Source organism: Phyllobates terribilis, unplaced genomic scaffold (assembly GCF_046119375.1).
Source record: "Phyllobates terribilis strain yellow unplaced genomic scaffold, ASM4611937v1 Scaffold_13__5_contigs__length_258822181, whole genome shotgun sequence".
NCBI lineage: Eukaryota > Metazoa > Chordata > Amphibia > Anura > Dendrobatidae > Phyllobates > Phyllobates terribilis.
Genome location: NW_027362773.1, coordinates 119022344 through 119034843, shown reverse-complemented (window position 1 = coordinate 119034843; position 12500 = coordinate 119022344). Strand labels below are relative to the sequence as shown.

The following is a 12500-nucleotide window of genomic DNA, read 5'->3' as shown; positions in this document are numbered from 1 at the left end:
ATGTGTGTACAATTATCAGGCAAATATTAATGTGCAGAATTATTATGCAACTAAATGAAAAACGTACATTTCCCCATCTCAGTTGTTTATTTTCCTTCGCTATAGTGAGAATAATAGTCAAGCAACTCAAAATGTACAAAAATACATTTCATACATTTAAAAAAATATATCAGTGACCAATATAGCCGCCTTTGTGTTCACTAACAGCCATAAGCCGCCCATACATGGAGTCTATCAGTGACATTGTTCAGAAAATTGACTGTTTTTCATCACCATAAATCTCCTGATTAAGAAGGGCTCACAAGTTCTCAATATGGCTTAGGTCCGTTGAGGAAGGGGTCATGTCCTTATTCTTTCATTTTTAAAGCTCTTACTGCAGACAAGCAGTGGAGACTTCGATGCATGTGATGGAGCATTGCCTGCTTAAAAATCGTGGTTTCCTTGGTTTTCACCCGAAAAGATCCAACTAGCTTATCTTTATTATTCCCAGCTCATAGTAGCGGGGGCGTACATAGAAATCATGGGGCCCCATAGCATAAGTTCTAATTGCCCCCACCCCCCCAAAAAAATATAAATAACTAAAATAACTAAAATAATTAAATAATTGTCGGGGGTCACAAAAGAGCATAGCTCACAACTTTCCAGCCTTTACATAGTCATTTTCCCCCTGCTGAAGACCTAGATTCCTCTTTCATTGTCCCCTTAAAGTATGATGCAAACAAAAGTGCCCCCCAAACACAGTATGATACCCCCGTGGTGATGTCCTCTGCATTAGCCTTCACATGCACAGTATAATGACATGACCCTACTACACCCCACCTCAAACCTCAAGGCAAAGTATGATGACTCCAACACAGTATGTTCCCCCACACATCCCTCCATGCAGTATAATGAGCCTACATACAGTATAATGACCCCACACTCTATAATGGCCCGCACTAGCCCTCCAAACAGTATAATGACCCCCACACAGTATGATGGACCCCACACAAACCTTCACAAACTATAATTGCTTGCATACAGTTTAATGGCCCCCCACATAGAACTACCAAATATTATAACAGCCCAACATAGCCTTCCATATAGTATAATGTGCCCCCCATAATCCTCCATTTAGTATACTGCACCCCCCATCGTCCTCCATACAATATAATGCACACCCCATGGTCCTCCATACAATATAATGTACCCCCATACTCTTTTATGGTCTCCAGTCACTGATTTAAAAAAATAAATAAATATAATACTCACCTCTCCTCATTCTAGCCAATGCTCCGGTCTCCTGAGCGTGGGGTGTGAAGCACTTGACATCTCAGTGCAACGGGCGACCCCATTTATAAGGCAAGAAATCCCACTTATTAAACCTGACAGGACACACCTGTGAAGTGAAAACCATTTCCGGTGACTACCTCTTGAAGCTCATCAAGAGAATGCCAAGAGTGTGCAAAGCAGTCATCAAAGCAAAAGGTGGCTATTTTGAAGAACCTAGAATATAAGACATATATTCAGTTGTTTCACACTTTCTTGTTAAGTATATAATTCCACATGTGTTAATTCATAGTTTTGATGCCTTCAGTGTGAATGTACAATTTTCATAGTCATGAAAATGCTGAAAAATCTTTAAATGAGAAGGTGTGTCCAAACTTTTGGTCTGTACTGTATATATTCATATATATAGTCAATTTTTATGTTTTAAAAATTAGAAAAAGGAAAATGGGCTGATGCAAATGTTTGGGCACCCTTGGAGATTTGTGGGCTCAGATAACTTTGACCAAGATTTTAGACCTTAAGTTGCCTGTTTAGGGTTATGGTTTGATTCCGATCATTATTAGGAAAGTCCAGGTAATGCAAATTTCCCAGCTTTATAAAAACCCAGCTTCCTCTAACCTTGTACCAAAAAACACCAGCCATGGGTTTTTCTAAGCAGCTGCCTAGCACTTTGAAAAAGAAAATGGTGGAGGCCCTCAAAGCAGGAGAAAGCTATAAGATGATAGCAAAGCATTTTCAAGTTGCCCTTTCCTTGGTTCAAAATGTAATTAAGAAATGGCGTTAACAGGAACAGTAGAGGTCAAGATAAGGTCTGGAAGACCAAGCAAAATTTCAGTCAGAGCTTCTCATAGGATCGCTGGAGAGGTAAATCAGAACGCCCGCCTGACGGCAAAAGACCTTCAGAAAAATTTAGTAGACTCTGGAGTTGTGGTACATTGCTTTACTGTTCAGAGACACCTACACAAATATGACCTTCATGGAAGAGTCATCAGAAGAAAACCTCTCCTGCATCCTCACCATAAAATTGAGCGTCAGAAGTATGCAAAAGAACATCTAAACAAGTCTGATGCATTCTGGAAACAAGTCCTGTGGACCGATGAGGTTAAAATAGAACTGGCCACAATGATCAAAGGTATGTGTGGAGAAAAAAGGGCACAGAATTTCAGGAAAAGAACATCTCGCCAACCGTTAAGCATGGGGGTGGATAAATCATGCGTTGGGGTTGTGTTGCGGACAATGGCATGGGGAACATTTCACGTGTAGAGGGAAGAATGGATTCAATGAAATTTTAATAAATTCTTGATGTAAACATAGCACAAACTGTAAAAAAAGCTGAAGTGTAAAAGAGGATGGCTTCTACAAATGGATAATGAGCTTAAACACACGTCAAAATCCACAATCCACATGTTTTACAATGGCCCTCACAGTCCCCTGATCTGAACATCATGGATAATCTGTGGCTAGATCTCAAAATAGCAGCGCATGCAAGATGACCCAGGAATTTCACAGAACTGAAAGAATTTTCCAAGGAAGAATGGATGAAAATCTCTCAAACAAGAATTGAAGGACTCTTGTCTGGCTACAAAAAGTGTTTACAAGCTGTGATACTTGCAAAAGGGGGTTCTAATAGGTACTAACTATGCATGGTGCCAAAACTTTTGCATCGGCCCATTTTCCTTTTGAAATTTTTAAAATGTAAACCACTACAATATATTTTTGGGGGGGCTAAAATACAAAAGAAATGTGTCCTCTTTAACTTTTGCTCTTTTTAGAGATCATTTCATCTTCACCTTGCTTAACTGTTCACAATAACAGTAACTTTGACCAGGGGTGCCCAAACTTTTACATGCCACTGTAAATTATGACAAAAATGTAGATAAATCCATTACTGGATTACATTTCTGACGCTGGTGCATGACAGCTGAAAGATGTGGCAAAATGTAAGCATAGAACATGATCACAATATATAAACTCTGAAAGACTGAATTAATTCTAAACCACCTTAGTGTGACAAAGTCACTGGTAAAGTGCTGGAGGGGAGATATGTTTCCCTGAGGCTGTTGGCGTCAGTGAACTAAAACCATTACATTTCCTCTAGCATGTTATTTGTTGAGAGGGGTTAAGTATATAGTAAAAGGGAGTGTTTTTTGTGAATGGCTATTGTGAAGGGTGGGAGACCATTCACCATATCTGCCCGCCTCAGGGTGTGGTCTGGGGGAGTTTAAATACTCGGCCAGCTGAGGCATTCAGGGTTCAATATTTGGAGAAGTAAGCTCCAGAAGGGAGCTTGAGTCTGTTCCTGAACCATGTGGAGTTGCTGAACTCTCAGCAGGCAAATCCCTGCCCCTACAAGAGACGGCTTACCTGTGTCTATCTTCGTGTGCAGCCAAGTGAGTGATCTACTACACTATACATGAAAGATATATGCCAGGAAGTAAAGCAAAGGTTTTACCTAGGGGTGGGGCGAGTGGTAGGCAGGGTAGGCACCCATCTAGGGCATTACCTCTTGCCTTTCTGAGTCTGGGTCTGACATTTAACATATAGGATATCAGGGATGAATATCGCTATTTGTCCCTTGTATTGTGTAAATGGTGCACACAAACAATGACTATAACTTTGAAATTGCGCTCCCCTAAAGTACACCATCATTTTTCACTTTTGCTGGTAAGTTTGGTGAAAAAAATAACAATTGCAGTGGAAATGGTCATCAGAGCTTGTTAGCTGACCACTCAGAGGGGGGAGGTGCAGCACTAGGGGTCTTGTTACCATAGTTCCTAACCCATTCCTTTGCTTGGGGGGGACGCAATTGGCTTCATCTGCTTAAGGCACCAAGATAACCTGTCCCGGGCCTGGGCCTCACATACTGTAAAATAAATACTTCTTTCTGTATTTTTTCTCTATCGAGGACATCTCAAAGTATCAATATCAAGATATTCTTGTAAAAAAATGTATCTATTTATTCTCGGGTTGTCCATTAAAAAAAATTATTGCAGAAGGTGCATACAATAATTAGTTACAAAGTGATTGTCCATTTGTCCATAATTAGCTTAATAGCTGAGATTCACTCATCTTTTCCTGGGATTCTGGACCGTAGATTGCGTCTGTCTGTGTCTAGCACGTGTGTCCAGATGACACCATGTGCCAGGTAAAGAACGTGTTTCCTGGGGCCTACATCAGCAGCTGGTTTACACACAGTCCCTCATCCTGTGTCCTGTGGAATGGCAAGAGACCCCCCTGTCTCTCGCATTGGCTTTTATAGGCCGGTCATTCCGCATATGGTAGTGAACTAAAAATACACACACAAATAGCGCATGGCTAGAAACGATGGCTGATGCAATCTTATGTACAGAACTCAGAATTAAGAATAAAATGAATATTCATAATTAATATTTAACACATACACATCTCTGCTTTGTTCAGGATGGGACTGCAGTGCCTTTTTATGGGGGTTCCAGAGCCACGATCTTGGGATCTTTGGCAATCCAAGCTGTCGGACTACCCAGCAATCAGCAATTTAACTGCTATCTAATATTTAGGAATAAATTGATTTTTCGGGAATGACCCTTTAACTTTATTGTGTGAGTCAGTATGATAATGATATTACCAAATTGATATTGTTTTTGTTATATTTATTTTAATAAAGGAAATTACATCTTTTCTCTATTTTAATGCATGACAATTTTTTTTTTTAAAGGAGGAGGACTCCCTTCAGATTGAAGAGAAAATTAAATGGGGCGATAGTTTTGCAGTGGTGTACTCCATAACAGATCGCTTCAGCTTTGATGAAGTCATGAGATTATGCTTCTTAATTAATCACATTCACTCTGCCAATAAGAAAGGAGCAACAGAGCAACCCCCCATAGTTATTGTCGGGAGCAAGAAAGATCTCCAGTATGATCGCATGGTGTCCACTGAAGATGGGGAAAAACTCTCTAAGGCCTTGAAGCATCCGTGCTATAAAATATCCACCAGGGACAGTTATGAAGAAACAGCTCTGGTCTTCAACACACTTTACTATGAACTACTTAGACAAGGAAGCCTTTCTCCTGGGACTTTCAAAAAAAGAAATGTATCCAAATTGATGGAAAAGATTCCCAAAATTTATGCAAATTCTGCTCTAAATGCGAATGGTCGAAGTTTAAGTTTCAATTCTTTTCGGGATTATATTCCGGAATGATTTGCATTTGCATTGATAAAAACAATGAAGGAGAATTCTGATTTACTACATGGATGTTGAGCACAACTCTTGAGTATGCAAGAATAATAAGACGTGCGGATGTCTTCACTAGTGGGATATAGTCAGCAGGTCGATAGATGTTTGCCACAACACACTAAAATACAAATTTTATGTTATTAGTTTGGCAAGTTGTCCAAGAAATTTAGGAGATAACACCAGAAGACTGACATTTTACTGTAACTTAATTAAGATGAAGGCATTCGTGAGTCCCTTTTTAAAGTACAGCAGTAAACTGAAAACGGGACAAAAACATTCTGTCCTCATGGCATAGAAGTGGACCAACTCTATCCGACCATACTTGCCAATAGTCTTCCAAACATTTCCTTGGGCACATCATTGCCCCGTTACCAACACCACATGCCTGCCTTTTCCACCTTGATCTGTCTTAGAGTGTCTTATCCAAAAATCAATGCCACCGACCCAATATCCCACATCTTCGGCCCGCAGTCCCCCCGGCCTGCCTTTACTTGGTGCCACCCATTCCCCAAGTCGCATTGCGCCGAAGAGTGCTAACGAAAACGCCAACCTAAACAATGTCAACTCAAAACTAGAACTACAAATCCTTCTTAAGGCTGCACCCAAATCCTCTAACGTAGCAAACGACACTGGTCTACGTTTGTCCGGAATGTGTCTGCCCCTCCTGAAACCCTTTAGTGCCTGCCTGGCCAAAAAAGATTTTGTGGCGTCCCCTACTCCCTGCAATTTAAAACTGAACGCCAGCCCTGCCATGAACTTACTAACCCTTGACCCGGACCACCCAACCTCTAGCACCTTCCCGATCAAAAACAAAACCGCCATACTTCTGTCCTCATCTCTTACAATTGACCCCCATTCAGCCACCCAACTTTGCCATACTCGCCATGATGCCTCGTAAGCGGACCAGGTTTTATGCGCAATGGATTCCGGAATTAACCTTCCTGCTCCTCCGTAATCAGTCGCCAGAAGCGCGAAGGGCATTTGTCTCCCACGTCCTGCGCCTCTGGCGCCAGTGCCCGGAAACAGTCCCACTGAAAACAAGACAATGCATCCGCTATAGAATTCTGAACACCCGGAACATGTACAGCCGAAATCCAAGCATTCAATTCAAGACACCTGAGTACGAGTTCTCTGAGCAGCTTAATGACCGGAGGAGACAAGAGGCCGACAAACTGTTAATCACCACCACTACGGCCATATTGTCGCAATGAAAGCGTATTCTCCTATTCAAGAAAAATCTCCCCCAAATCGAAACCACCACCACTATTGGGAACAACTCCAACAAGGCCAAGTTTTTTGTGTAACCCAACTGTTTCCACAATTTTGACCACTCTCCAACACTCCACTTCCCCTTACAGTACGCTCCGAAACCCGCCCCGCCGGCTGCATCCGTATAGATTTCGCAGTCAAAGCTGTTCACGAAATCCTGCTGAATTAACGACCTCCCATTATAATTTTCCAGAAAATATTTCCACACTTCCAAGTCATCTCTGTGGTCCCTGTTCAACCGAATGAAATGGTGCGGTGCCTTCACACCTGCAGTCGCCCCGGACAACCTGCGACAGAAAAACCTGCCCATCGGCATAATTCTGCAAGCGAAATTCAACCTCCCCAACAGGGACTGCAACTCCTTCAATGTTACCTTACGCAAGCTTCCCACCCTGTCCACCTCTTGCCTAAGCATGAACAATTTGTCCTGCTTTAAGCGACATTCCATCTTTTCTGAATCAATCAGAATACCTAAAAAATTCTAAACAGTACCAGGCCCTTCTGTTTTTTGATCTGCCAGCGGAACGCCAAAACGCTCAGTTACCCAACACATAGACGCTAACAAGTTCCCACAAACTAACGATTCCGGAGGACCTATAAACAAAAATCATCCAAATAATGAATGACCGACTGTACGCCTCCAACGTCCCGTACCGCCCATTCCAAGAAAGTGCTAAAAGTTTCAAACAACAAACAAGAAATTGCACAACCCATGGGCAAACATCTATCTAGGTAGTACTCATCGCACCAAAAACACCCTAACAACAGAATGCTATTCAGGTGCACCGGAAGCAATCTGAACGCCGACTCAATGTCGGTCTTTGCCAACTACAACCCAGGCCCGTACCTGCGCACCCATTTTACTGCCGCATCAAATGATGTATACTCCACCGAACATAGTTCCTGATCGATACCATCATTCACCGAAATCCCTTTTGGATATGACAAGTGCAGGATGAAATGAAATTTTTTCGGTTCCTTTTTTGCCACAACTCCTAAAGGAGAAATAATCACACCCTCACCCGGCAAACGCTGAAAAGGACCCGCCATACGACCCAACTCCCTCTCTTTAGACAACTTTTCACTAACCACGTCCGGATGCAACAGGGCCGACCTCAAATTCTTAAGTGAAAAAGGAACTCTATGTGCTGGTGGAGGAATCCTAAAACCTTCTAAAAGACCGTGCTACTTAGAAAGGGGGCCATCCCGGGAAGTTTCACGGGAGTCTCCCCCTTGACCGGGACCCACTGAAGGCTTCCCTTTTCCTTTCTTGAAACTTTTAGAGGTGCCGTGGGAACGCCCGTTACAATGGAAACACATGTGTTTTAACTTACAGCTGTTGCCGTATTTACATTGGCCGTCATTAAACTGCCAACACGTTCCCGATTTTTCTTTTCCACCCTGCGCCCCGGGCGTCCCCCCCCCGTGTCCAGCCGATTGACTACCGCTGCCTCCGCTCCCGTGACGGAGACATTACCTTAAGCCACAACACTATGTCCGTCTGATCCCACTTAATTTCTGGCCTCACCGCCTTCCTCTGCCTGAACTGCTCGTCGTATCATAACCATGTCTGCCCCCCATATGTGCCGTGGGCCTCCCCTATAGAATCCAAATAACAAAATAAACCGGAGCAATTTTCCAGAAACTTCTCCCCGATAACTCTAGCCAATATTGCAAACGCTTGCAACCAATTTACAAACGTCTGGGGAATCAATCGCCACCTCCGCTTTTCTTCCTCCTCCTTCTTGCTATCATCATTCTTTCCCTTATCTAAATTGAACTTTTCCAAGGGGAGGAGGGAGAAAATTTCCACATTCTCATCCCACCAAATGTTTTCCTTTACCTCTTTTTTAAAATGTGCCCCCAAAGGCCCCTCGAAACACACGTACACTTCACCCTTTGCCCTGTCATCCAGCTTTACCGTATCGCCTTTTTCTTTTTCGGTTTGCACCGATACCGAAACACGGGAGGACACCTCCTTGCTACCAACTATTGACCTGACCGCTTCAGGCCCGGCCCGCTGCGCTGCCGCCTGCCCAGGCAACCAAGCTCTCACGGGCAAAACCCCAATCTCACCTGCTGTCCCACCGTTTAACCTCAGCAAGAATTGTGACATAGTACGTAAAATATCACAGATACCTGTGCCCCACTCAGCCCACCCACATTCCTCGGATCGTACCCCACTAATTGACTACTTGCTACCCCTTGTGATACAGCCCCTGCCGGCAACAAACTAGACATATAATCATACGTAGCTGCGCAGGTGCTGTGTCCTCGCCAGCCGACAATTCAAACGTTTTAGGCTGGTGGGGAAAAATGCTGCGTAGTTAGAATGCTTTCAAAAATAGAAGTGTTAATAGTTTATTTTTACCACAATGCAATGTGAATGAACAAAAGAGAAATCTAAATCAAACCAATATTCAGTGTGACCGCCCTTTGTTTTCAAAACAGCACCAAAATATAAATTCTTCTCGATACCCTCACACACAGTTTTTGAAGGAACTCTGCAAGGAGATTGTTCCAAACATCTTGGAGAAGTAACCACAGATCCTCTGTAGATGGAGGCTTATGCAAATCCTTCTGTGTCTTCATGTAATCCCAGACAGACTCAATGATATTGAGATCAGGCTTCTGTGTGGGGTCATATCATCACTTCCAGGGCTACTTGATCATCTTTACACTGGAGATAGTTTTTATTGTTTGTGGTCATTGTCTTGCTGCAAAATAAATTTGGAGACGGTCAGCCACCTTCGTGATGGTTTGGCATGATGGATAAGTATCTGCCTGTATTTCTCAATATTGAGGACACCAGAAATGGACAATGTTAATGACCGTAATGCAGTGATTGGCCAAAGAAACTTAATGCAGCAGATGAAAGACACATCCTGCTTAGTTCCCTTCAAAATCGGAAGATGTCCAGCAGTGCCATCAAAACTGGCAGCAACCAGTGAAACGCTACCTCCATCTATTTTTCAGAAATGTCTGGGCAGAAGTGGTATTTATGGAAGAACTGTGGCCAAAAACCATACCATGGATACGGAAACAAGGCTAACTGTGCATGAAAACATGGGAACTGGGGTGCAGAAAAATGGCAGCATGTTCTCTGGACTGGTGAGTCAAAATGTGAAATATTTGGCTGTAACATAAGACGGATTGTTTGCCTAAAGACTGGAGAGCGGTACAATAATGAGCGTTTGCAGATAATAGTGAAGAGCGGTGGAGGGTCCTTGCAAATTTGGGGCAGCATTTCATCATATGGAATTGGGAATTTGATCAAGATTAATGGTGTCTTCAATGCGAGAAATGCTGGCAGAAACTTATTGATCATGCAAAACCATCATGAGGCATCTGGATCCAAGTTTATTCTGCAGCAGGACAACGACCCCAAACATACAGCCAATGCCATTAAGAACTATCTTCAGTGTAAAGAAGGACAAGGAGTCCTGGAAGTGATGATACTTTCCCACAGAGCCCCGATCACAACATCGAGTCTTTCTGGGATTACATGAAGAGCAGAATGATTTGTGCAAGCGACATCCACAGGAGATCTGTGGTTAGTTCTCCAAGATGTTTGGAACAGCCTCTCTGCTGAGGTCTTTCAAATACAGCGGGCAAGTAACAAGTGTTTTCCTTGGAAGAATTAATTTTGTTTTGAAAGTAAAGAGCGCTTACCCCATTATTGGTTTAATTTTATTTTACCTTTTGTTCATTCAGTTTGCAATTTTTAAATTGATTAAAACAAGCGAACACCTGCATTTTTTAAAGTATTCTTACTTTGTAGCATTTATTCCACACCTGCCTATAACTTTAGGAAAGTATTGTATATGCCGAGGGATACCTCAGGCAAAATCTTACAGCTGTGTCCATCTAGCAAAAAAGAGCCCTTTACAAAATGTTAGTTTTCATGTATGTTTTTTAATTATTTTCTAATTTTCTATATAATTGCATGTGTATGTCATTAGCATGTGCATATTTTACAAATGCATTTAAATGTGCATGTACAGTACAGACCAAATGTTTGGACACACCTTCTCATTTAAAGATTTTTCTCTATTTTCATGACTATGAAAATTGTACATTCACACTGAAGGCATCAAAACTATGAATTAACACATGTGGAATTATATACTTAACAAAAAAGTGTGAAACAACTGAAAATATGTCTTATATTCTTGGTTCTTCAAAGTAGCCACCTTTTGCTTTGATGACTGCTTTGCACACTCTTGCCATTCTCTTCATGAGCTTCAAGAGGTAGCCACCGGAAATGGTCTTCCAACAATCTTGAAGGAGTTCCCAGAGATGCTTAGCACTTGTTGGCCCTTTTGCCTTCACTCTGCGGTCCAGCTCACCCCAAACCATCTTGATTGGGTTCAGGTCTGGTGACTGTGGAGGCCAGGTCATCTGGCGTTGCACCCCATCACTCTCCTGCTTGGTCAAATAGCCCTTACACAGCCTGGAGGTGTGTTTGGGATCACTGTCCTGTTGAAAAATAAATGATGGTCCAACTAAACGCAAACCGGATGGAATAGCATGCCGCTGCAAGATTCTGTGGTATCCATGCTGGTTCAGTATGCCTTCAATTTTGAATAAATCCCCAACAGTGTCACCAGCAAAGCACCCCCACACCATCACACCTTCTCCTCCATGCTTCACGGTGGGAACCAGGCATGTAGAGTCCATCCGTTCACCTTTTCTGCGTCGCACAAAGGCACGGTGGTTGGAACCAAAGATCTCAAATTGGGACTCATGAGACCAAGCACAGATTTCCACTGGTCTAATGTCCATTCCTTGTGTTATTTAGCCCAAACAAGTCTCTTCTGCTTGTTGCCTGTCCTTAGCAGTGGTTTCCTAGCAGCTATTTTATCATGAAGGCCTGCTGCACAACGTCTCCTCTTAACAGTTGTTGTAGAGATGTGTCTGCTGCTAGAACTCTGTGTGGCATTGACCTGGTCTCTAATCTGAGCTGCTGTTCACCTGCGATTTCTGAGGCTGGTGACTCGGATAAACTTATCCTCAGAAGCAGAGGTGAATCTTGGTCTTCCTTTCCTGGGGCGGTCCTCATGTGAGCCAGTTTCTTTGTAGCGCTTGATGGTTTTTGCAACTGCACTTGGGGACACTTTCAAAGTTTTCCCAATTTTTCGGACTAACTGACCTTCATTTCTTAAAGTAATGATGGCCACTGTTTTTTCTTTACTTAGCTGCTTTTTTCTTGCCATAATATAAATTCTAACAGTCTATTCAGAAGGACTATCAGCTGTGTATCCACCAGACTTCTGCACAACACAACTGATGGTCCCAACCCCATTTATAAGGCAAGAAATTCCCCTTATTAAACCTGACAGGGCACACCTAAGAAGTGAAAACCATTTCCGGTGACTACCTCTTGAAGCTCATCAAGAGAATGCCAAGAGTGTGCAAAGCAGTCATCCAAGCAAAAGGTGGCTACTTTGAAGAACCTAGAATATAAGACATATTTTCAGTTGTTTCATACTTTTTTGTTAAGTATATAATTCCACGTGTGTTAATTCATAGTTTTGATGCCTTCAGTGTGAATGTACAATTTTCATAGTCATGAAAATACAGAAAAATCTTTAAATGAGAAGGTGTGTCCAAACTTTTGGTCTATACTGTATATAGACAGGGCACAATGGATTGAGGGTGTTATGCACACGCCCGGGCTAAGCGGCGTGTGCGTGTGATTGGTAGTGATTCCACTGGACCGTGCCGGAGAGTGAATGCCTGGAGGGGC

At 42.6% G+C, this 12500-nt stretch overlaps 1 protein-coding gene across 1 annotated transcript in view; it reads left to right on the top strand.

Moving 5' to 3' along the window:
- The window catches only part of LOC141173614 (ras-related and estrogen-regulated growth inhibitor-like), a 58420-nt gene extending 50591 nt beyond the window's left edge, over positions 1-7829 (top strand). Inside the window, exon 4 of the mRNA XM_073657916.1 lies at positions 4964-7829. Within this exon, the coding sequence (XP_073514017.1) occupies positions 4964-5446 (483 nt within the window). The 3' untranslated portion in view covers positions 5447-7829. The remainder of the gene's footprint in view (positions 1-4963) is intronic.
- The last annotated feature ends 4671 nt before the right edge of the window (positions 7830-12500 follow it).